Source organism: Amblyomma mixtum, chromosome 8 (assembly GCF_055824585.1).
Source record: "Amblyomma mixtum isolate Tamu chromosome 8, ASM5582458v1, whole genome shotgun sequence".
Classification (NCBI taxonomy): domain Eukaryota; kingdom Metazoa; phylum Arthropoda; class Arachnida; order Ixodida; family Ixodidae; genus Amblyomma; species Amblyomma mixtum.
The window spans coordinates 58,818,341-58,842,746 of NC_143019.1; the positions used below are offsets into that span (position 1 = coordinate 58,818,341).

At 46.9% G+C, this 24,406-nt stretch overlaps 1 protein-coding gene across 1 annotated transcript in view; it reads right to left on the reverse strand.

Annotated features, from left to right (window-relative positions):
- The window catches only part of LOC149332597 (neprilysin-2-like), a 37,723-nt gene extending 31,885 nt beyond the window's left edge, over positions 1–5,838 (reverse strand). The window contains exons 1-3 of the mRNA XM_089558219.1: positions 5,713–5,838; positions 4,516–4,695; positions 264–429 (exon numbers count right to left, since the gene is read on the reverse strand). Coding sequence (XP_089414345.1) covers positions 264–429; positions 4,516–4,695; positions 5,713–5,823 — 457 coding nt within the window. The 5' untranslated portion in view covers positions 5,824–5,838. The remainder of the gene's footprint in view (positions 1–263; positions 430–4,515; positions 4,696–5,712) is intronic.
- Positions 5,839–24,406: the final 18,568 nt, after the last annotated feature.

Consider the following 24,406-nt stretch of genomic DNA (forward strand, 5'->3'; position numbering starts at 1 on the left):
GAATCCCAGCGCACTGCAACTTTTCGCCAATAACTATGGCCCTTACCACGTCTTCCTTCCAACCATCACAGTGCTGCTCACGATGTTCGCGTCAGCCGCTTCAGTTCTAATAGAGTCGTTTTATCACGCGTCGCACTCAGCAGCTTCCGTCAGAGTAATTGCAAAGTTGAGATCGTATTTTTTGCGCTTTTGGTTTTAGACGGTCAAACATCGCTGCAATTCAATTCATGCAGCATACCTTTTCCATACAGGGGTGTACGTACCAATGTGCTCGATTCGCACAATGCGAAAGGCAAGCTGAGTGATGTTTTGGATGTCCGGGTTGTAGACATTGAGTTTTCCGGCGTAGATTCGTGCGGCCCTCCCGTCGCCGCCAGAATGCATGAAGCTGTTTTCCATCCATTTCTCGTCATTTGAGTTGATTGAAATCTGCGTCGAAGTGTCGCAATACCAGTAAGTTGCAGGTTTTCAAAACTGGAGGGGAGACATACGAGGGGGGACCCAAAAGAAACCGAACTGAGAGCGCGCTGCCATTCGTAGACGTAGTAGAGAGTTGTACCGCTAGATGGGGTTAGTAGAGACCTTCACGAAACAGCTGTGCAGACAACATAAATTTGTACGCAAAGATTTGAGCGTAGTGTGGTGTTTCGCTTGCAGTTATTTTGTCCCGCCTGCGAAATCTTTATGGCAAATTTAAAAGAACAGAGAGTGTGTTTGAAGTTTTGTTTCCTGTTTGAAAATTCGACAGCGGAAGCTTACCAAATTTTGCAACAGGCTTTTAAAGAGGATGCTATGAGCCGCACACAAGTTTTCGAGTGGTTTGGGCGCGTCAAACGTGGTGAGGTGAGTGTCGAAGACCATGCTCGTTCTGGGCGTCCTTCAACGTCTCGAAACGATGAAAACGTTCAAAAATCCGCCAAAACATGAACAAAGATGAACAAAGACCGTCCTTTCACGATCAACCCAATCTCAGAAGAGACAGAGGTGAGTTGGAGCTCCTGTCAGCGACTCTTGACTGAGCAGTTACAAATGAGACGTGTTTCCGCTAAATTTCTTCCTTGCATTCTCACACAGGATCAAAAGAATATTCGATTAAATTTGAGTAGGGATTTAAAAAAAGAGATTGAAAGTGATCCAAACTTCTTGACCAAAGTCATTACAGGTGATGAGAGTTGGTGTTAGGGGTATGACCCAGAAACTAAGCAAGCGTCAAGCCAGTGGAAGCCTCCCAACTCTCCGAGACCAAAAAAAAAGCAAGGCAGTTGAAGTCGAATGTGAAGACAATGATCATTGCCTTTTGTGAAGTTCGTGGAACTGTGCACCAAGAATTTGTTCCGCCTGGCCAGACTCTTAACCAGCACTTTTATTTGGAAGTTTTAAGACGTCTGCGAGAGGATGTGCGGAGGAAACGCAAAGAACGTTGGCGATCAGTTCACTGGTTCCTTCATCACGACAACGCCCCCGCACACACGGCATTACGAGTGACCCACTATTTGGCCTCTCAGGGATGGACTGTCATTCTCCACCCTCCATATTCACCAGACCTAGCCCCGTGCGACTTTTTCTCTTTCCGAGAATGAAGAAAAGTCTAAAAGGGAAGCGTTTTGATGAGGTGGAGGCCGTACAAACAGTTTCGCAAAGGGCACTGGACGATATCAAAGTTGAAGAGTTCCGGACATCCTTCAAACAGTGGGAAAAAGACTTGACAAGTACATCGCATTTCATGGAGGGTACTTTGAAGGTGTCTGAAGGAATTTTGAGCAAGAGTTAATAAATAATGTTTTTATACAAAAAATCCGGTTTCTTTTGGGTCCCCCCTCGTAAGCTTCGCCTTAAGGACATGGCACGAAAGTGTTAATGAGTTAATGCGCATATATGCGGAAATGGCCATTCCCAACTTCACATTCAAATGTCCCCATGAGTCTTCGTTCCACTCCACGCACAATGGTGCAGCAGTTAAGGGAATGCGCCACTGCCCTGCGATGGCAGTTGCTGCCACCGGTGGGTCCTGTGCGACACAACTTCCTCTTCTCGAGCAACCTCTCGCGATCAACTATTAACAGCCATCTGCCAGTGTGGTTAGGCTTTTTGAAATCCGGTGGGTAGGATGTGGTTACCCCACAAGATCACGTGACCTAGGTTGCCCAGCGAAGTTTTTTCCGCGGGGGTGTTTGCCTGGGCAGAATCAGACGCCTGATGCACCCACACTTGCTTTCATGTATCGCAGTATCCGGAGAAAACGCATGCTATGAAAGCGCCCACAGAGTTCTAAGGTCCACTTAAAAAACGCTGCAATGTTGTATGTAAAACACATGTAAAAAAAATTGCCGACGATTACACTACTTCCTAATGCAAAATTTGAGCACAGCTCATCACCTGTTTCTGCTTTTCGATAGATTGAAGCATAGAATTCGACGGCGGCGACGGTAGGCTTCGCTTCAGCGGCACGCACCTTTGGATTCTCACAGCGACGGCGCTGGACCTCTGCTCAGGCAGCTCGTTCAGCCGCAGCGACAGACAGACTTCCACCAGTTGCCTCACTTATAGCTCAGTAAGAACTGACACAGAATAAACTATTTATATAGGCAAGCGTTTCCCAGTGGCGAACGGCGGCGGCTATGCGTTTCGCCTCGGGCGGTGCACATTCCGAGACCCGCCGGGCCCGCCGGCACCGATCCGGCACTCTTGATTGCCGCCGCACAGGGGTGGCATTGGAGGAGGAGCGAAGAGAGTAATTGTGTTATCGGGAGGTCGCGGGAGATGGCGCCAGGAGCGCTCGCAACTAGACCAGCGCGCTGCCGCGGCTGCGAAGCTGGTTACGAGGGACAACGGCGACGCCGCGAAACGCAGGAACGGGCGCCAAAGAGCTGCGCTCTAAAACTGATAAGGTATTTAAGGTTAAGACAACTTGCGGTTTATGACGAGCAAACATGGACGACAGCAGCGCTGCAATGGTACGACACAACTTCTTTAGTTGGTTCTGCCAAAGCCGGGCTCAATACGCCATATGGTCGGCGAAGGCATAAACGGCGTAGAAAACAATATTGATATCGAATCTGCTAGTAACAGGAGGGAATACCCAGCGGTGGTCTCTTGTTGAAGTAAGACTTTTCGGTGGCTTAGTCTGTCCGACAGGACAAGGCAGCAACAACATTGCAACTTTCAACTTTCTTAGTTGCGCCCCAAACATTTTGTTTATGCCCTCTCCTGTTTTTGTCAATGTGACGCACGCATAGAACACAGAGATGTCTCCATCTTGAAGATGGTAAAGCAGCTGAAACTGATGCTTGGATGAGGGTCTGCTGAAAGTCCTTTTGAGCATGGTCATGTGGGGCGATTAATTTATTTTTTAGTTATAACAAAAGCCTACCGATGTCGAGTCAAATTTCAGCAAGAGTAGAGACATCACAGCCAAGTGGCCATCGTATACACTTTTACATCGCGTTCATTTGCCAGTCGGAGCTTCATCATTGAACCGAAATGATGCGCGGCTGGTGGAGTTGCGGACATGAAGGCGTCATCCCACAGCCACACGAGGGCACATGACAATCGTAGGAATAAAAGGTTAGGTGTCTGGCGGGACGCCGCCAATAGACGGGCGTCGCGAACTGTTAAGCCAAGCAGTGACAGTGTAGAGGAAGATTGGAAACGAAGCCAGGTACCCACGGCTCTCCTGAGGGGCTTGTCAGGACAGGTAGCTGCTAGATGGCGCGGACTTAGCAAGAGCTATGCACTCCCAAGTTCGCGTTACGTTACGACGCGAATACTGTACAAGGTCGCTCAATATGAAAGGCAACGTGCGACTGCGCAGCCGGCACACTTCGCGAAGCGCTGCCACTAATGCGCATCCTCAGCAAACGCGCAAATGATTATGGTCAGTTAGCCTTTAGCCAGGTGCCGCCTATTTCCTCCGGATCTTGGTGGCAGCACTTCGCGAAGTGTGGCAGCCAGGCCCTCGCGTATTCCCTTTCATACTGTGCAACCATGTAGAATGTGCACTAAGTTGACTGTAGCCACCACAACCACACTGCCCCTGCGTGTGCATGAAGCAGCACCAATTTCATGCAGGAACGCCATACGGCAAGCTTGACGCCCGTGAAGTAGACATAAACTTAGATTCCCCGAGAAAATGAGTGGAATCAGCCATTGTTCTTAGCTAGTTGTTCACTGTCCCTGCCATTTCTCCACTAACTGACTTTTTCTCTTACATCCAAGAATGGCTTCACTGAACGCACCAACCTCGCCGAATATCAACCACACAGCTGTTCGTTTTCAATAATGAGTTTGGAAGCTTGGAATCAAGATGCGGACATAGGGAGCGCATTTGCCATCTCCGCCCATTTTCGAGCATAAGTGGCCAGTTTATTACCTGACCACTGCGTGCGGCGTCAAAGCAGGCTAACTTCCAGGCAGGGGAGAAATTTTAAAGCCCTATATTCGATACATGGGACCACAAGGGAGCCCCAAAGGTGGCACGCTGAAAGCAATGTAGCGAACATTCGGAAGCTGCCATACTTGCAAAATAGGCTCGCGGGGCCGCCGATTCGTCCAAGTTACTTCAAAGTTCACGAAGGCTGGGAGACCGTACACCAAGGCAAGCTGGGTCATCTTGTCCCAGACGCTGAAATTCGAGTCAATGCGCATAGATGAGAAGTCGAGGCCGAGCCCGCGCAAAAATGACTGCAGCGATGCGACCTGCATGAAAAGAAAAAAAAAAACTCAAATGACGGTTACCACAGTGTAATGCGAGCTTCAGCGAAAGCTGTTAAAGAATTCATATTTCATGATATACCGACGGACACATTGAGAGCGAACTGATATCCGTATATTTATAGAGCACTTAATTTCAACACATGCTCGTTCGTCGACTAGCGCTCTTGCCCAGTTCACCGCTGTAGGCGAGCGGCGCCACCGTCGCTCCCCCCACCCTCGTGCGGGGATTTTCACCGCAGCCGCCACAGATGGACCCTGCTGTAGTCGCATAAAACTCAAGAACGAAGCTGTTTTCGCCATAAAAGGACCCCCTTTCAGCCCATGGTGTCGACTGATTCTCATAAGCCGGTTAGCCCGACGATGAAGGGAGTGGAAGATGGAGAAGATGAAAGGAGACGGTCCCCTCCCTGCCTGGTGCTGGAACTAGCTGTTGGCTGGAATTAAAAAAAAAATGAATTTCTGAGAAAATTTGCTTTCCTCAAAAAAACATTCTTTTTAAATTTCCATATACCATTACACTTTTGCATTACGCCCGTCACTGGGCATTGTGACTTGGTATAAATATTGGCATTGTCACTTGGAGTGATATGTGGGATTATACTAATCCGACCCACTAATCCAACCCAGTCGAGCTGGGAATGTCCACTATTCCCTTTAATTCATTTTTGGGATAGGCCAATTTTCAAAATATCGGGCGTCCTTTGGAAGTTTTGAACTCCACCTGCCAGCTGCCAGTGTGGGCACGTTGAACACAGTCCGGTGGCCATGTGTCCACCTGCCATAATGACAGGTTTTGATGACATCACATAGTCATGTGACTTGTCTCGCCCAGTCAGGATGAACCATCCGGGCGATTTGCGGGACGTCACGACCAATGAGGGAATTTCGTTATGAAGAGACCGGAACTGCATAGCGACAACCTAAAAGCCGTCACTTCAAAAGAAAAGCATGTTTCGCACAGCGCTTTGCGACTGTCGCGAATGAAGCTCTCGTTCGTGCCTGAGAGTTTTGGGTGCTGGATCCGAGGCGGACACAGGCCTGGAACATGGCAGCCGCTTTCTCCGCCGCACTCTGTCCGGTGGCAGGGATTCCAGTGGTGTTCAGGAGCATTTCCTGGATATCTGCGCGCGTGTATTGTTCGAGCTGCAAGAGTGGAAAACATAGGTGACGACATTTCAAGACTCGAAAGGGAGAGAACATTAGCCTTAGTTACATGCCGTTCGAATCAATTAAAGGCAAGCTATTCACCACATTTCTTGCTGACGGGACTAAAATGCAAGTTCGAATAAAAAGGAGGTTTGAATTCGGAGAATTTTAAGTCATAAGAGTGTACTATTTCCATTCGTTTATGCTATTTGGCCATAGTTGCGCTAGCGCTATAGTAATTGATCCTCACCACTTTGATATCTAGTTACAAGCTTCCGAGTTTGCAATTATAAGTTAAGTGACGAGAATCAACCTGCCTCTGTTATGTCGTTCAGAAAACTGGCAAGCAGTATTTTTTGCTTGTCGGCTACCTGAGGGTGACTGTTCCACTAGGATAACGATGAATATGGCGTGAATTCAATTTGTTGTAATTTATTTATTTCGCATACTCCCTGTAATATTCGCATAGTACGCGTCACAGCCGGAGGCAAACGTTTATCTAGGAAAAGCGTACAAGAACAGGGCGCATATATAGTCGAATGGGAAAGTGCGTCGAACGTCACAAGACCACACACGATAACACACTCGGTGATCTTATGGGTACGTGGCAGCAACACGCTACACCGAATGGCCCTATCGACGTATTATGACGTTATCACACCCTCAATTGTGGGAGCATAGGAGAGAGGAATCGGCTACCGAAAGCAAAATACGACTAAACCGTGGCAAGACATACTGCTAAAAAAATACAGAATAGGAATAAGTAGCGTGTAATATGGGTGAAATAAAACTAAATTAGCAAGCGGGGTGACAAGACGCGATAACAAGACGAAAATAGCAAGCAGAAAAAAAACAGCAGCGCTAAACTAACAATAATAAAAAAGATCCCAACCTAAACGAATCCACATAATGTACCATCAGTCCTCTCTTAACCAGTACACGGCTACTAGAAACGGCCATCGATCTGATTCGATAGAAAACTTACGTCGTTGGTGTATACTTGGCTTTACTTGGAACATATTGTACTCACTAAATAACATGTTAATATGCCTAAGATTTTCATCCGCTACAGAAAACTTTCGCCTTTGTATCTAGCACTTACGAACTGTCGGATTACATACACTCGTGAAAAGTTCTTATTTTGTGCTGAACCCTCTAAACAAGAATTAGCTTAAATAGGAGCAAAACGAGTGCGTACTGTCCTCTAGTATACTTCTTTTTAGGGGATGGGTATGCTGTCCTATTTGTAGGGTACATTTGCAACACTAAAAATAAGGAATACTTGCGGCTAAACAAAAAGAAGTTCCCTTCGAAACATTCGAAATTCTCTCTTTGATAACCCAAACATTTCCAGTGCTGCATTTACAAGCCTGTTCCCATTACTAACTGCATCAAATTCTATGTTTAGCTCTGAAAATATGAATCCAGTGCGAAGAGTGAGAATTCCGTACATTTAGTAATCGTAATCTACTCCAAGGCACCTAGGATAGCGCTGGAGGACGGCTTACTCTTTTCTACTGCCACGTGGGCTCATTCGTATTTAGACTATAGCTTAATGAGACTGCTAATTAGTCTTCGTACTCTTCTGCTTCGTCTTTACGGCACTCCATCGTGAATATGCCTATATGCTTTACAAGTTACCGGCGTTTCATTATCTGTGCAGTGTCAGGAAAGGTAGAGATGTTTTAACGTATGTTATGCTTCAGTAGAGTACAGTCGGAACATGCCTCTCAAAGGAAGCTCCCCGGCCAATGGCGCCGACTTACTGGGAGAAAACGCGGCCAGCCGCCTTGCATCTATAGCATGAACTTGCGAGCGGCCGTGGCAGGTGCGAAGTAGCTGGCTGAGATGGCACTGAACAATCTAGGCCGTTCCTTTTGGGAGCTCTTGAGGAGTCCTTGCTGCTTCCTTCTCTATTTTCATCAGACTATAGCTAGAGGTAATGGTTATTCAGTACACACAAGAACAGCCTGTAATAGTTATTTTCGTTACAACCGGAAACATTGAGCCCTACAGGCTCAGTTCAATGTGTCCAGGTAGACTCCCTTACAAAAATGCTTCTTGAGACAATGTTGGATTTTTCATGTACAGACTCAACATGCCCTGTTGAATTTGCGTTGGGATAAGGATGGCCTCGCATTGGTGAATTATTGAGGCCCAGTTGAAAGTCTACGAAAAAGTGGCCACTGTGCTAGAGTTGAGCCTTCTCAACACAATTTCTGCATTGCTGTCAGCTTGAATTCATGTTGACACTACTGGGGTGATTCAACACATCATTCTGAATCTTGGTCGTGGTAAAAAAAAATTCCTCGAAGTACATTTGTATTGAGTGAGATCGGCCTACCAATGCAATTTTCGATGGTACATTCGGTTTTACTGCTACAGTTTCTCGTTAACTTGACGCTGACATCCACAGCCGTGTAGTGCTCCATACATACGCACAAACTCACAGGTGTTAACATAAATACATATATATATACATACTCTTCTCTATATAAGCATCAGATAAAGAACATGGAACAGCATTGCAAATGAGGCTACAACATGACATTACTAAGAGTTGATAATTTTTCCATTTTAATCGTAATCTCAGCTTCACTCTTATATACTCGTACACATGGGTGTCCGGATCTCTGCAGGTAGGAGCCTGACAATCAGCTAAGTTATGCCAGTTCTAACTATTACTATTCATTTATTTTATTTGTAGCAGAAGTAATCAAGTTCACATGGAACGTTCTGTTAGTTGAACACTTTCATTCATTCATAAAACAACAGTGTAGCACTAATTAAACGCCCTTTTTTAAGTGCGCACATACGAATCATCTGCAGTAAGTATGCCTCAAAGAGCATAATGCACCATCAGCACTTCTTTCTATGCAAGAAAATCAGTTTTAATGGTTTACTGGAGTCGTAACAAGCGCTGCATGCGTTTTTAATACGTACAATATGCGATGAGGTTCTGTTTACACGACGCATGCAGAACTGATTTCATTTATTTAGGCTAGAAACGGCTGCCATGAGACTCGATTCAACGTAAATTCAACAAAAATTACTCAACAATTAATGTGTTGACTACGTTAAACAAAAATTTTGTTTAGCAGATGTTGAGTAGGCTCAACATGAATTGGGTTCATGTTGGTTTCCACTTGATTCAACAAGAGCTCAACAAAGCGTCAGCTGAAGCTCAACAGTCATTTTTGTCCACAAGCTGATCGCCCTTCTGCAAACTAATAGCGCCGCTGCGGAGCGTACAGTCTTTGTCAAAAGTAACCAGGCTGCATGGTTAGCTTCTAGCTCTTACAGTGGAGCCCTTACAGCTTCCCTGAAGCTGAAATGGTCGTTAAAGATAAGGACTGGGAATCCTCTTACCTTCCAGCACCTTTCGATCTTTAGGAAAGCCACAAGGGCTCCACTCTACAAGCTACAAGCAAACGATGCAGCCTGGTTACTTTTGACAAAGACGGTACATCTCTCTAAATGTAAAAGAGCCGAGAGATAACTCACCTTGGACAGCGTGCTAAAGCCCCCTTCGAATCTGTTGCAGACGAATTTGTAGAAATCGTCGCAGGGTGGGTAGTTCCAGGACAGTGACTCGTTGATCAACCGTGCGGCCAGCCGGAGGGCATCCGCAGACGCCGTTCCGCCTCCGCGGGTAGTAGTGCTTACACCTGTGGTGGTAGGTGGGAGAGTCCAGTCCGGTACTCGGGACCCTGTGTACTTTGTCCACCTCCGTGTAGTGGTGGTACTTGCGAGAGTCCAGTCCGGTACTCGGGACCCTGTGTACTTTGTCCACCTCCGTGTAGTGGTGGTACTTGGGAGAGTCCAGTCCGGTACTCGGGACCCCGTTGTCCACCGTTTAGTAGTCCGGGTAGTGAAAATCCGCCACCACGTATATATTGGATAGGGCGTCGTGGTTCGTCGGCTCCTCCGGGTCGAAGTCTTAGCTGAGTACGTGGAAGAAGAGACTTTTTTTCAGTGAGGAAGGGCATGCCCAGTTCTGCTTTGAACGAAGTGTGCATGCTTAAAAAGCTCTTCCGGTTTGCACGACCCAACCACAGTGGGGAACTCGAGGTTCTGGTTAGGTTACATGTATAAACCAAACCAGAAATTATTCAAACGATGGAAAGCATATGGGAATGCCTTCTAATGATTGTTTCTGTGGGAGTGCGGCAATAGCAATACCCCTCAAGAAAAATGTATACAACGCATGTCTGTTACCGGTACTCACTTATGGGTCATAAATGTGGAGGCTAACGAAAAGGGCTCAGATTAAGTTAAGGACAACGCAGCGAGTTATGGACACGAAAATGATAGGTGCAAGATTAACAGCCTGTAAGCGAACAGAGTGGGTGAGGGAACAAACGCGGGCTAATGACATTAATTTTTTCTAGTCGAAATCAAGAGGAAAAAATTGGCTTGGGCAAGGCATGCAATGCGAAGGCTAGATAACAGCTGGTCCTTAAGGGTAACGGAGTGGATTCCAAGAGAAGGCAAGTCCATGCCTCCACTCGTTCGTAATAAGCGAGTGTTCTCTATAGCTCCTACGTTTTTAAGTGTGGTCGGCTGTATTTTGAAGTATGAAAATACGAAGTGCTTTTCACAACAGCGCACATATTCGGAAGAGGAGGTGAAGTCATGCTGTTTCTTGTCTCGCTACTCGACGCTTAGTTTTCCTCGGCATCGCCGTGCCACTGGGGCAGGGAACCAAGGAGAGTCTCTCGGTTGCGCCTGTCTAACCGGAACGGCATTCCTAAGCATAACAAGTGCTCGAAATGGTTCCACTCACGCATGTTACCTTACGCGAACCCGCAAAAGGCCAGTAAATATTGGATTTCAACGTGAGATTAAGACCGAAAGGGATCTCTTCTATATCGCGAAAGCGCCGAGCTATCGGACAATGCACTTCGGCAGGTGATATCGCCGCAGCGCGGCAGAAGCGAGCAGCGTGTGAAGCTCTCTGATAGCGTGAGGGAGAAGTTTCATGATCAGGAAGCATTCAAGGACTGTGATGTACGCATAGCTCTCAAAAACACCCTCCATTTACTCACGGTACGGCTTCCAGGTTGGCCACCGTTGTCTGTCGTAAGGATCAAAACTGTCGCTGGCGCCGTCACCACTCCCACCTTCCACCGTCTTCCCGTAGTCGTCATAGCTGCTGTCATCTGCGAAGCCACGGGCAGTTATTGTGCATTCTCTGCTCTGCGAACCCATTTCGAATTCGCTCTCCAAGAGAATAATTCTGAATCGAGGCAAAAAACTTCAGTTTTTAAGCTGTAAATCACACCCACAGCCATTGGATTTTTTTTTTCTGGGTAAAATTGGTCAGTTTTGCATTTTGTGTAACTGTTGGCGTCAAATTCCTCACGTTCACCATGACGTCTACTGAATCGAAAACTACATGATCGCCTTGTCGAAGTGCCTGGCGACGTGGCCAAGCTGCAATAATTTACAAAAGCAGCTAAGTTCAAAATCGTAGCATGTAGCGAAAATAGCACGTGGCAGTAATACCTTTTTTTCAGACTAATTCAAACGCTGTTTTAAATGAAAGTATCCTGGGTCGGAAGAAAACCGTACCGAATTTCTTTTTTACACTTGACTTGGATGGGATGACAGCAAGAACCCAGCCTTGAAATTTACAGAAGAGGCTAACGTGAAACTCGAATTATTTTTTGAACAAACATAAAGATGAATTTAATGAAACTCGCAAGCTGCGAAATTTGCTTCTCGGTCGACGAAGAGAATGCCAGCCGCCCACCTTTGCGCTCAGTTTAAAAATGACGCACAGCAACCGAGATAATGCGCCTATAGCACCTACGACAATCTCGATCAAAGCGTAAGCAATTGGTCTGCTACTATCATTCCAAAGCGATCTGGTGGAATCACGCGTAAAGCGATCTGGTAGAATCACGCGTAACAAAGTGATAATGCGCCAACGTGGATCACAGCAGATAATCGCAGAAAGCAACGTCTTACGGCAATATAAGGTTGAATTCTTGAGCCCCCTAAACGAAGCTGATTATTTATAGCAGCCGATAATCACTAACGCATATTACTTATTTTATTTATTTTTATATTCTATTACGCGATTCGAGCGTATACAGGGCGGAGAGGGTACGCTCAGTGAATGCAACATAGTCCCTTGCGGTACTCATAAATTTCCAGCGATAAAGATTTATTCAATAAGTGTGGGTTAAGAAAATTCCACCAGATAGTTTCCTGAGGAATTAAAATTTATCAGCGTCACCTCGTGGTATGAAGAATATAGCTGTAAAGGGATGACTAGAACGAAATGGAAGTCTACCAAGTTGCCGGAAGTAAAAGCTCGAGGGAAAATAGGGCTGCTTGTAGTAGCGTTGATGAAAATTCTTAGGCTTAGCAATTTTTACTTTTAGAGGGTTAACTGCTGAGCTAGTTGGTTTTCAGACATAATAAAGGATAATAAAGCGCCCGTGTTGTCGTCTTTCTTGTGTTGTGTCGTTGCGCTAACAATCCTTTATTATGTTAGCAATTTTTTCGCGTGGAGGCAGCATTGCTAGTGGACGAAGTCTGCTTACAGTCTACGTGCTATACGTGCACAAGAAATTATAAGCCTAAATGCCAATTTCGAACATGCTAAAGTTGAGTTTATATCTTGGTGCGGGCTAGTTGGTGAATCGTCGTGGCAATCGCCAGCGCGGAGCACCAACTTCGGAAGGGAGGCGCGAGAACACAGGACAAGCGCGTCTCCTCTGTTCTCTTCTCTCTCTGTCGTCCATGGCGCTCCGCTCTGTCGCTTTCTACGGTGAAGTTCGTCTAGTAGATATTGCTGATTTCAATCCTTGATTAAGTTTGCTGGTTCCAGAGTTGGCAGTAGTACTGATTTATTCGCCTTTAGCTCGAAATTCGCATCTTTTAGCTTGCGCCTTAGGAAACTGACTTTTAGTTTGGCTGCTCCACAGATATCTTGTAGATGACCATTCTGGATCAAGCGATGTGAAATTGTAACGCCTGAATATTTATTTAGCTTAATGTTTTGTTTCAATGTTATCAATTCTACAGGGGAACACTAATGGTGTATTCTTTTGCACGATCATTGGAGTCGACTCATCCCAATTATTTTGGTGTCAGACTTTCAATACCAGTAATACATAATTTTAAACTCTGCTTACTTCCTGTCACCAGCGCAACCATACCACGGTTGCAAAGTCGTTGTGTCGCTAACGTTCAAATTCACGTCCCATGAATAGCTCGTACAATTCATCCACCGTTTCTTATCGAAAATCTCATCGTATCTCAACAAGAAGGGATATGCCAGGCTGCCGCAATATAGAAAAAGCGGCTACGTTCTGGTCGCCAGCCCTCGTCGGCTTCCCAGATTACCGCCGTGACGAGAACCTGCGCCGCCGCTCTTCTCCTCTGCGTGATAACAAGTCTGCTGACGGCGCGAGAAGCGGTAATAACCGCGTGGCTACTTTGGTCTACGGACAATGCTCTGTAAAGAACTTAGTTCAGTCATCTAGCGCTTGCTCTGCGTCCCGGAGGCCTTAATATGTATTGCCCAGTCTATAAATAGTCCTGGGCCGATTCCTGACTTATACCAGAACAGCGCGGTCCGCTACAATGTCCGATTGCAAAAGTTGCCCCTCATTAAGTGAGGAAAAAATTGAGGAGGCACATTGGCTGTCTAAAGTACTGCAAGGCGAAAGCGTTTCTCATGTTTTTTTTCTTACTTTTTAACATTTTATTTTCGTTTTATTACTACTTTTTTGTCTTTTGTTATTTCTAATTGTTTATTTTTATTTTTATTTCTTTTATTTCATTTATGAAACCCATGCATTCATTAGATGCGCCTTTATTCACGCCCAAACCCTCAGCCTTCGTGGCGGAGTGGTAGCGTCTCCACTTCAAATGCCAAAGGCCCTAGTTCGATTCTCAGCCTCGGCACAGTTTCTTTTTAAGTAATGAGGCCGAAACGTGGCCACATTTGCTAACATTCCTTGGTCGCGACTTTACGAGGCATTAAAGGCTTTCGCCTTAATATGCAATGACTGCCGCCCTGCCATCGCTAAGCGCAGCTCACAATTCAAGCATTTGAGCGAGATGCTAGAGAGGGGCTCTCTAGCTCTCATGTCGACGCTCTTACCAGAACGTGACATTTCGAGGACTATAAAAGTGGTCAGCCCGACCACTCCTACGGCGACGAGGCAGAAGGCGATGCCCATGACTGTTGTCTTGAGGTCGTAGTCTCTGCAAGATTCGTTTCGAATCACGCTCAAGGTGCGCATGCTATTGCTTCGAGCGAAATGGTATGGCGCAGATACGCAGCAGACATTCATCAAGGCATTTATTGTTCCAGAGGCTTTAGGGCCCCCAGTATCGTCTTTGCCGAAACAAGAGAACAGTTTGGGTGTTATTGCTAATGAAACTGAAATGGAACCATCACAGTGAAGCCGCCTCAAGGCGGGAAAGAAACTACGATTTCTGTGTACAAAGTTGCGTAAACCTACCCCAGAGGATAACGTACATTGTCGCGTAGCGGTAACGGCAGTCCGGGGAGGATTAAGACGGCAGAAATGGCTTCCAAACGAACCTCTCTATTTGGGCTGACTTGTGCCCGCAAAAACTGAATGTCTCTGCGGCGGCGTAGCAACAAGCGTGCTCGGCGGTCGTCGAACAGAATGCCCGCCACTCTTGTTGTGCTCAATTTACATCCGCCTGCAAACTTTCGAGATACGGCGTGGAAAGTAACCACAACAGTCTCGAAAAAACGTAGAATCGGCTGCGCTTGGACGCGATCAATCGAGATAAAGTTGGTCGTGTCTTGCAGCACCAACAGAGCGATAAAGCAGCATGCTGGCACTTTTTGAAGAACGAACAAAGAAATATCAAAAATATTTGAGTCGTCATCCCTTCAGATTCCTTGTCCGGCAAGCTTTGGAATACGCTCATTTAATCTGAAGCCCTCGTCAGATACATATATATAAGATAGAGCGTGTCCAGAATTAAGCGCTTCGGTTTATATTCACACCTTATTCGCGTCAGGCCAACGGTATACCGACTTATAAAATATGGGCAACCATCTAGCTCGCTCGAGGTGCCGGACAGCTTAAAGGCGAGAAGTCTTGCACAGTCGGGTCCTGATATAACGAAATATTATTTATATCGAATACTCGGAGACTCCACTTGAATACTCCTCGCTAAAGTTTTAACTGTTGTAGCCACTCCTGCTAGGGCACGAGAATGGCCTGCAGTATGTCTAAACAGAAAAAGAGTCAAAGTATGCAGCAGTTTTTGCTTAGACTGTGCATTTTTTAAATGTCCAGAATTTTAGAGGCCAGCATGGTGGAAGCTGAGTGGGGGTCAATTACGAAATAAGTTGTGTGCACACTGGGAGTTTGTATGACCGCTAATTCTGGCAGTCCATCAGGCTAGCAAGAAACACTCGAGTCACGCAGTGCTAATTTAACCAAGGGCCGTCAAGTGCGCTAATACGTTAAGTCCCCAGCTCTTATACCATATGGCAAGCTGATAGGTGTCGAAAGTGGAATGAATACGGCGAAATGGGAGTTTTCCTTATTTCGACTCTCTTGTAGCGTATAAGAGTAGCAGGAGGAACATCGAACACAGGGAGCGTCAAAGTGAGCTATAATGTGAAGTCCCCATCATGACGTCATACCTGTCTCAAGCAAGCAACGGATTTTAAGCGAAATCACTACGCGAGGTTTTTCCCTTATCGGGTTTCCAAATGTGGGTGGGAAGGGGAAAGGGCGACGTAGGGACTGAGGAAGAGAGAGAGAGAGGCAGCGGGGCCGCGGGGGGCAGGGGTGTGGGGGGCAGGTGGCTTCATGACGTCATAACTGTCTCAAGCAATCGAAGAATTTTATGACAGACCACAGCGTCATTTTTTTCGAACTTGAGTTTTTTCTGTGATGAGGCTTTTAATGCACTCACGTTAATACAAACGAACCAAGTAAAACTTACCCTCTTTTGGAGTCTTCTGAAATATTGGAAAAACTGAGTTAGGCTCAATACAAAAGAATACATTTGAAAAGACCACATCCCAGCAGATATGGAAATATCGATCAGAGATCCTGGCGGCCGCTTCCCACAACACCGCGAAGACAGCGCAGGCGGTAAGAAAACTCTGTTCACATGGAACCCCAACGTACGCACACTATTAGGTTGGTTTTGAACGCTGCATTGTTTGCGATGAATTGCGACAATCAAGGAAGGGGCGTGAGGCCTACAACTTGATCTATTCATCATATCGCAGGAATACTACATGACCGGTATATACTGCAGCACTCATCGCGCAGCGCAATCGTCACCTGAGGCTGTCAACCTCGTATTGACACGATACCTGACTACGCAATGTATTCAACGCCTGTACACAAAACTACGCAAGAAAAAAAAAGTGAAAACAATGTAAAGATGCTCCGGTCATTCGCCGTTTTAATAAAGGCGTAGAGAATGCCAAGTTCTGCCTACTGGAAGAGTTCTTACGTGATATATTCGTCGCAAGCTGAAATTAGTCGCTTTTGCACGAACCAGCTGCCTTCCACGCTTACCTGCACTTGCAGGCACATTATCGTCATAGATGAGTTGCACGCTCGATTCAAGTGGCGAAGAATAACCTGCAATCAATAACGAGCACACACCGAAAATTTGATTGAATTTGTTTCACTCTGGCTCAGGGTGCTATACCAAAGAACACTACTAATCAATGACGCAGCATTGCAGGCACTGTGCAAGGGGATGGGATATCAAGCAACGTCATTGTACAAAAAGTAAACTTACTCATTGTGAGGAATCTCTAGAAAATTCTTTGTTGAAGAGACGCTGGAAGGAACGTTGCTGTGAAGCCACGAGTCCAGGACACGCCCGAAGCAATCCTCGTAGCAAGACCGTCAGTAGCACTTAAGCTGGAAAGAAGCCACGTGAATATTACCAACATTGCCATAATTTTCTACGTGAACGTGAAAGGCGATAAAAACTGGGGACGTCTTTTGTAACGCTCCATTATGATTTCATCTAATATCTCCATCTGCCATTCGTCGCCGCTGCCCGTGGCATCGGCCACGGGGGATGGCAGAAAAACGACAATTGCGCCACCTACTAGTATAAAAACGCCACGCATCCAATGCTCAGTGAAGAACCGGTGCCGGCGCCAATGAATGGCGTTGCACGAAGACGCGTTTTAATGTGTCACGAGATTCTACCTTTGTTCATCCGCTTCAGTAAACAACTCCGTGCTGGCTGTGCGAAGAAGTTTCGAAGCATGGTCCCTGCGACACTGCCCGACTAGATGCAGTGGCAGTTGGGCTCCTAGAGGCGGTGCCATGCCCATACCGGCCGTGTCCGTGATTGCCTAATCGCTTCCTCACCTCCTATTACTTTCGTGGCGATTGACGTCACAGCCGAATAAAACGAAAACCAAATGAAACGTTACACAATACACATCCTTTGACGTGTTACGTGGGATGCTGCCAGGAAGCCTGCAACCTACCAGTCCAGGCTAATCCCGGGGTTGTGTAAGACTGAGCGAGGACAATATGACTTTTTTTTATTTTTGTCATAGCGAACAGCCAAGGTTGGTTTCGTTGAAGTCATGTTCACAATATTGAAGAAGCGTAGCTTGTTGTACGGTTTTGGGCCTCATTCATGATGAAAACTGGCAAAGTTGTAACAGCGGAGCAGGGAAGTTTATCTACTGCTGTCAGGCACTCTTCTCTACAAAGAAAGTCGAAAAAGCGTGCGACTGTTACTGATGAGTACCTAACTAAGCTTCTCCCGACTGCAGACACTTCATTCGAGGCCGACGTCAAGACTTAATGGGGCAGCACAATACATAGGCACAATGAACATTCGCTGCGTGGTTTTCATCCATTGTGACCACCAATTTTGTTGCAACAAAAAAAATCCATGACCCCTTTTTGCTGAGGCGCCTAACAAAAAGATTATTTTTATCGCTTTTTACCTAAGCCTGTCTCCCTGCCCCCCCCCCCCCCCCCCTTTCTCCCCTGGCGTAGATGTTTAAAACGGGCAAGGTAAATGTGTCCTCCAATCTTCTTGAACCTGCAGTTTAGTTTACAGGTGCACAGGTTACATTCAATAAACGGCAGCCTATATGGCCAGGTAAGTCTTTTACTTAGTCTTCTTTACAGCAATATGAAATGTGTCCGGGAACGAAAAGTGGTTCGATGACTTTCAAGAGGCTACGCAATAGTATTGATCTCGTGCTTTCAGTCTTGAAACAAGCTCCTCGACTATCCTATACACTTTATCCCCCAAAGTGAAGGTCATGCGAAATGGAACAATGTTAAGCTTAAGTTTTTGGAATATAAAGACTACCAACCTTAAAAATGCGAGCAATTTTACTGTGCGACACGCGTACACATGCATAAGCGAAAAAGGATGTTTGTCTTCTTTCGCTCTTTTGCAGTGCTATGTTCCTCCGGAAAATCGGCAACATATTGAGGAACATCGAAACATACTGCAATGTAATGCAGTAAAACAAATTCGGTTTGGCTTATTGGAGTTTAACGTCCCAAAGCGACTGAGGCTATGAGAGACGCCGTAGTGAAGGGCTCCGGAAATTTCGACCACCTGGGGTTCTTTAACGTGCACTGACATCGCACAGCACACGGGCCTCTAGAATATTTCGCCTTCAAGAAATTCAGCCGCTGCAGCCGGGATCGAACCCGCATCTTCCGGGTCAGCAGCCGAGCGCCGTAACCACTGGGCCACCGCGGCGGGGCTAAAAAAAATTCAACGATATCAAGGCCTTGGTCGGTGACGCAGGCCATGCATAATGACGTCACAGTGCTCGTGGCAGAAATTTGGCAAATGATTCCATTAGCGTTATGCCGTAGTGGCAGACTGCCGAGAGACACCTTGCATCTCCAGAGGGTCTAGGCTTTAGCGCAATGCCCCATAACCGCTTAAAAGATGTCATGGTCGACGCACATATGTTGAGCAACTGATACATGGAACTTTAGAAGCGTTACAGGTACAGAGCTATCTAGTCATTTGTATCAGCGTTCCTTTTGCTTTACATCAAGCGATGGAAATTTTACTTCCAAATACAGCGTGAAATGCTGCATTTTAACAGCTTCGTTTTCTTTCCGTCATTGTAGAGTTTTATGAAGATTGCCTCCTAGCTGCTACTTATCCTGAAATCAAACTAAATTTCGAGTTCAGAGCCATCCGTACAAAATCGTCGTTATCTTCTGCGCAGCACTAGTAAATACGCCGGACCTTGGTAGGCTTATACGGTGCCGACAGCCTTACTGGGCACTACCCGCCTCAATAAGCGAATGGGACCCCGATTCACTCGGCCTTCGACCAGCTGAAGTGACGCTACAAAAAAGCGCTGAAGATATCAAAAGTTCAGTAGACGTTGTCTGCACACGTTAATCTCGGTTATGCAGCACAGAGTTATCTGGTAATGGGAAACGTAGCCCTGATTTAGTGCTGGCTCCCGATCGCAATGCTCGGTAGCGCTAAAAGCTCAAAGGACACACGGGCCATATCAAGCTCACCGGAGCTGCAGCCAGGATGGAGATGCCGCGTAGCAGGAACCACCGAGCATCCACGAGAGCCAGGTAGTCCGAAGCGAAGGCTTTTCAGCGTAGTGTCGCGGCTTCACGCACAGCTAGCAGGTAGGAAGAGCACCGGCCGTCAGCGATGAACAAAATGGCTGAACTGATTGCAACGGCTCGCGGCACGAGCTCCTTCTACTTTCTTCATGCTGATAATTCCTTGCCGACTTTTTGTTTTTTTAAAGCGATTGTTATTGCCGCAGGGCATGAAACGGTATTTAATAATGTTTGACGAGGTCCGTATTTATATGAAAAAAGGTTCGCTGGTCTAATGAAGTCGAGGAGTGAACGATGATGTGGTCCCTGTGTCCAAGCGGTGTGTGAAGCAGTATTGTTCGGCGAGAGATCGGCTGCCGCCAGGTGCCGAGGAGGAGAAAGAACATTTATTTCCGCCGAATATGGCGCGGCAGCCACCTCCGGGTCCGCACGCAGGCGTCCGGGGAGGCAGTCTAGGAGAAGAGGTCTTCAGCCTCGGCCGCCAGGCGGACGGCGAAGCGCTGAGTTCTTTTGTCGGAGCTTCTCAGCGTGGTCTCCCATTCATCGCTAGTTTGAATCGCGTTGCGCCCTGGGGCACGAACGCATCTCCAAATTATGTGATCTAATGTTGCCACGTGGCCGCAAAATTTACAAATTTCGGCTTCTGCACCGTCCCTCTTCCGCCCTCTGGCACCCGTCCAACTCCTCCACAGGGGCGAGAAGAAATTTCGAGCATGGAGTCTTCTCCAGTCTTTTTTTTTTTTATTCGTGAAGTCTGCCTTGAGGCATAAGTTGAGAAAAGGGGGAGTGGAATGTAGGTTACAGAAAGTTAAAAGAAGGAGTGTAGACCAGTTTCGGCGAGGTACTCGCATAGGCTGCTGGTGAAGTGATTGTCCATAGTCCACTTCACATAGTCCCCGTCACGGTTCCACCACAGGCCGACCTCCCTGAGGAGCCGTTTTCTAATAGGGGCCGTCGCTGGGCAAGTCCACAACAGGTGCCGCACATCACAAATGTCCGGTGCAGCGCCGCAGTGAGGGCACCTGTCAGTTGCTGGCAGATATTTATCACCCCACCGATAACGGACAGATGGGGTCAGGGCCGCCCCTGCCCGAATCCGGCGCACTGATACCTCCTCCTGCCGAGTTAGACTACGGGGGAGAGGGTGCGAACACGGAGGAATTAGAGCGCGTGTTCGCTGGCGCAGAGCTTGTGAATCGTAGACATGGGACAGGAACGGATCTGGGGGAAGAGGGGAAGGTGGCGGGTCGTCTGATGTGTCAATGTGAGTCATAGCATCTGCTTGGATGTTATGTGGATCGTGAGCATGACCGCGAATCCAGTGTATGCGTACAGGACATGGGTATTTTGCGCAGAGTAGGTGAATTGATTGTGTAATCTGGAATGTGCGTCGAACAGCCTTAAGCTGTTTAAGGGCGGCGAGGGAGTCTCTATAAATATGAACTGCATTGAATGTGGGAACGAGCGGAAGGGAAGCAATGGCATTGTAAATGGCTTGAAGTTCCATTGCCAGGGGGTGTTCCTTTCTTGTGAAAAGGTGGGTGTTGTCATCCAGAGTGAGGACTCGAGGCAAAGACAAGGTTGGGGTCACAAGGCGGATCGCAGAATCTGTACTGCTTTGTGAGCTCAGGAGGTCTCGTGGGACCCGCTCAATACGGATTGGCTGCTGGATGCGAGCCCCTAGACGATGGATGTTTTGACAAATTCGTAGGGTGTGACTGACGCGTCGTAGTAGGCGTGTGACGTGAAGGGCGTCGGTGCCAATGACAATGCGGGCCGTAGGTAGCATGGAAACGGCGGCCACAGAGCAAAGCGCCTCTTGAACCGCAAGCATCTCCGCACAGAAGGAGGAAGGAGGTTATGGGAGGCGAAACCTGGACATTTTGTTCAGGGCAGGCTTGTAAATTGCAGTCGTTATTTCGCAAGCCTGGATGCTTGCTTCACTGTATATAACGATGGAACCATGCGGCAGATGGGCGCCTTGTTCTGTAATTCGTTCGTGAAACGACGAAGCCGAAGGGCAGATGATAGCCGACGTAGAACAGTTTGTTGTCGCTTAGCTGCAGAAAACGCCAGGGAGGGAGAACTGGCGGAGGCGGCTGTAGAATGGTGTTCGATGAAGCATATGCCCTGAGTGCACACGTCATGTGAGTGAGGTTAGACTGAAGACTGCTAGCAACACGTCTTCGCTGCACAAGCTCATCTAGTGTATTCAGATGAATACACTAGAATAAGGAATTGTTTAATAGTGGTATCTTGCCAAGTGGGCACAAAAGCTTCTATGTTTAACGAAAAGATTTAAATTAACCTGTGGACAACACAGCTACTTATTAACAGGAAAATGACAGGGTAACGTTACGAGACACCAGAGAGGAGAGTGGGTGAAGGAACAAACGCGAATTAACGGCCTCCTAGTAGAAATGAAAAGAAAATGAGTGTGGGCATGACATAGAATGCGAAGAACCGATAATCGAAGGTCTTTCAGACCAAACAGCGTAATTTAAGAGAAGGAAAAAATAGCAGGGGTTGGGGAAAATGTGATAGGTGGGCAGATGCGATCAGAAAGCTTTCGTAAATAATGTAGTCAGTGTTCGCTAAACAGGGTTAATTTGGGATCAGTGGGAACGACCTCTGTACTACAGCGGATTTTGCTGGACTGGTGGTGATAGTGAGCTAAGGATACTTGTTACGGATAGCGCGACGACAAACCCGCTGGTAGGGACTGCGTGCAAGCACAAATGGTGAAACACATCGCACTGACACAGCAAGAAAGGTGACTGATTTCTTGTCTTCACCGTCCTCGCCACCGGCCAGTTTTCAAATTTGGTACTCGGCAGCCGACGAGCTTTAGCGGTTTTAGCGGCTAGGAAGCACCTTAATTGGCTGGAATGTTAACTGGATTCGGCGCCGGGGCTGAGAAATGCTCGATTGTTCGGCGACGGCAGCTTTATACGGCAGCATGAGAAAGCGAAAGGAAAGCCGAACGTGTCGTTAAGACCGTAGGAGAACAACACTGCATCTGACCTTGCCGATGCGGACTCAGGCAGTGCGGATCGCAGCATCAATGACTCGTCCTTGAATTTGCTAGGCCAGTCCTGCTAAAAATTTCGTACTGCTGCGCACTCTCGGCGACTTCACAGGTCCTGCGTACAAATCATTAACAACGACCGAAGAACTATAGGCAACCTAGAATACCCATTCGGTTTTAATCACTTTATACTCTTTAAAGCCTATCAATATGGGTCGGGAAAAAATGCGGGAGTAGTGCACACAATGGAGCGCTGCGCCGCACCTCGGTGGAGCGCGAGTATTCGAATCTCAAACTTTGAGCTGCCAGATGGCGTCACAAGATGACCGGGTGTCCAGATTCCACGGTGCAAGAATAACTCAGAGTACATCTAGTCGCAGTTTTCACGCGTAGACATAGAATCTTAAAGGTATAAAGTTTGTCCCACGTGACTGCTCGGCATCTCTTTGTACGCGACACTGTAAGAGCCCTTTTCTGCAGAAAAATCGGTGTTGTTTTTCTTGTTACCGAAAAATCCGAACTCTTCGAAAAGGTGGCTGTTAAAAGAGACTCCAACACGTGGAACCATTCATACCAGTCACGCATTGGATCTTCAACAATCGGAACAACCGCTAGCAACGCGCCATGTACAGGAGCAGTCGGCCGTCGTCTACCTCCTTACTCTGATATAAACACGCGGCAGACGACGACGACTCACGCTACAGGGGTCGCCTCTCAAGCTGCTACGCAGCGCACCCATCGCTGCATTTCTAGAAACCACACCTATGTAGCGTAGAAAGAAATAAAATCTCAGTTATCCCCTAGCCAAAAAATTTCACGTTTTTGCCCCACAGGTGAGTACCGGTAAGATACAGCTTTAGAGGACATAGTATTAGCGCTAAAAAACAGAGACGACAAGGTAGAAGAAGACAACACAGCGCCTGTGTTGTCTTCTTCTATCCGGTCGTCCTTTTTTTTTATCGCTACCACTATGTCCTCTCAATGCAAACACCAACTAGCCCAACTTTCTGCCCTAATTTGTTTTTCTTCGTGGTATTTATTACACGCGTTTATACGCAGGCAAGAGCTATAAACATTATTTGCAAAGTAATCAGCCAGTAGGTGAGCAAGTTGAGATGGAAACGCGACACCTCACAACTAAATCACACGTCTTAACAGAACGCAGACACGCTCTATGGCTTGTTTAGAGCCGGGCCTAATACATATCTCGTGTGCTATACTTCACATGATGGCTGAGATTGTGAACGAGGAGATAAAATTCCTGTTTGTGTGACCAAGAGGAATCGCTGTGGCGTCATACCTTTAAAGGCAGAGCTAAAGTGTCCCCTCAGTTTTGTTATAGCCGACTTTTTTTATAGCCGTAAAGAGGAAAGGGGCGGCTTTAGACGAGCTTGGCTAGCGAAGGTATAGTGCCTAGGCACTATAGCGAAGGCGAGTGGCGTAGCTCTCCCTCCTTCTTTTCTTTGCTCCACATTGGATGCAGGCGCCCGAGTGCGGACATCGAGGCACCGTAACTACGCTTTTCCCTCAGTGCTGCTGCCTTCGTTGGGTATGCTATGTGTGAGTTCGCGCTTTTTCGCACTCTGTGATCAGCCAATAAGCAAAAATGTTTTATGCGTTATAATTCTTACAGATGGTTCGCTGTTTATCCTATTCTCATTTATGGATTCAATATATTCGATTGTGTGTATATTTATTTATTCAGGTCAAAGCCTCAAGTAGCAGTCGTCTCATGCACTAGTATGCACTAGCACTACCACTAGAAAGCCTCCATGAACTACCAGTGGTTAAGCTATTTTGTTGCTCACTGTAACTTGCTATATTACATAAAAGTATGTTTGCCACGTTCGCGCCCAAAATTGCACAACACTTTCCTTATTTCACGGCACGAAACAATGTATTCAAATTTTTGACGATGACACTGGACGCAGGAAAAAGCCAT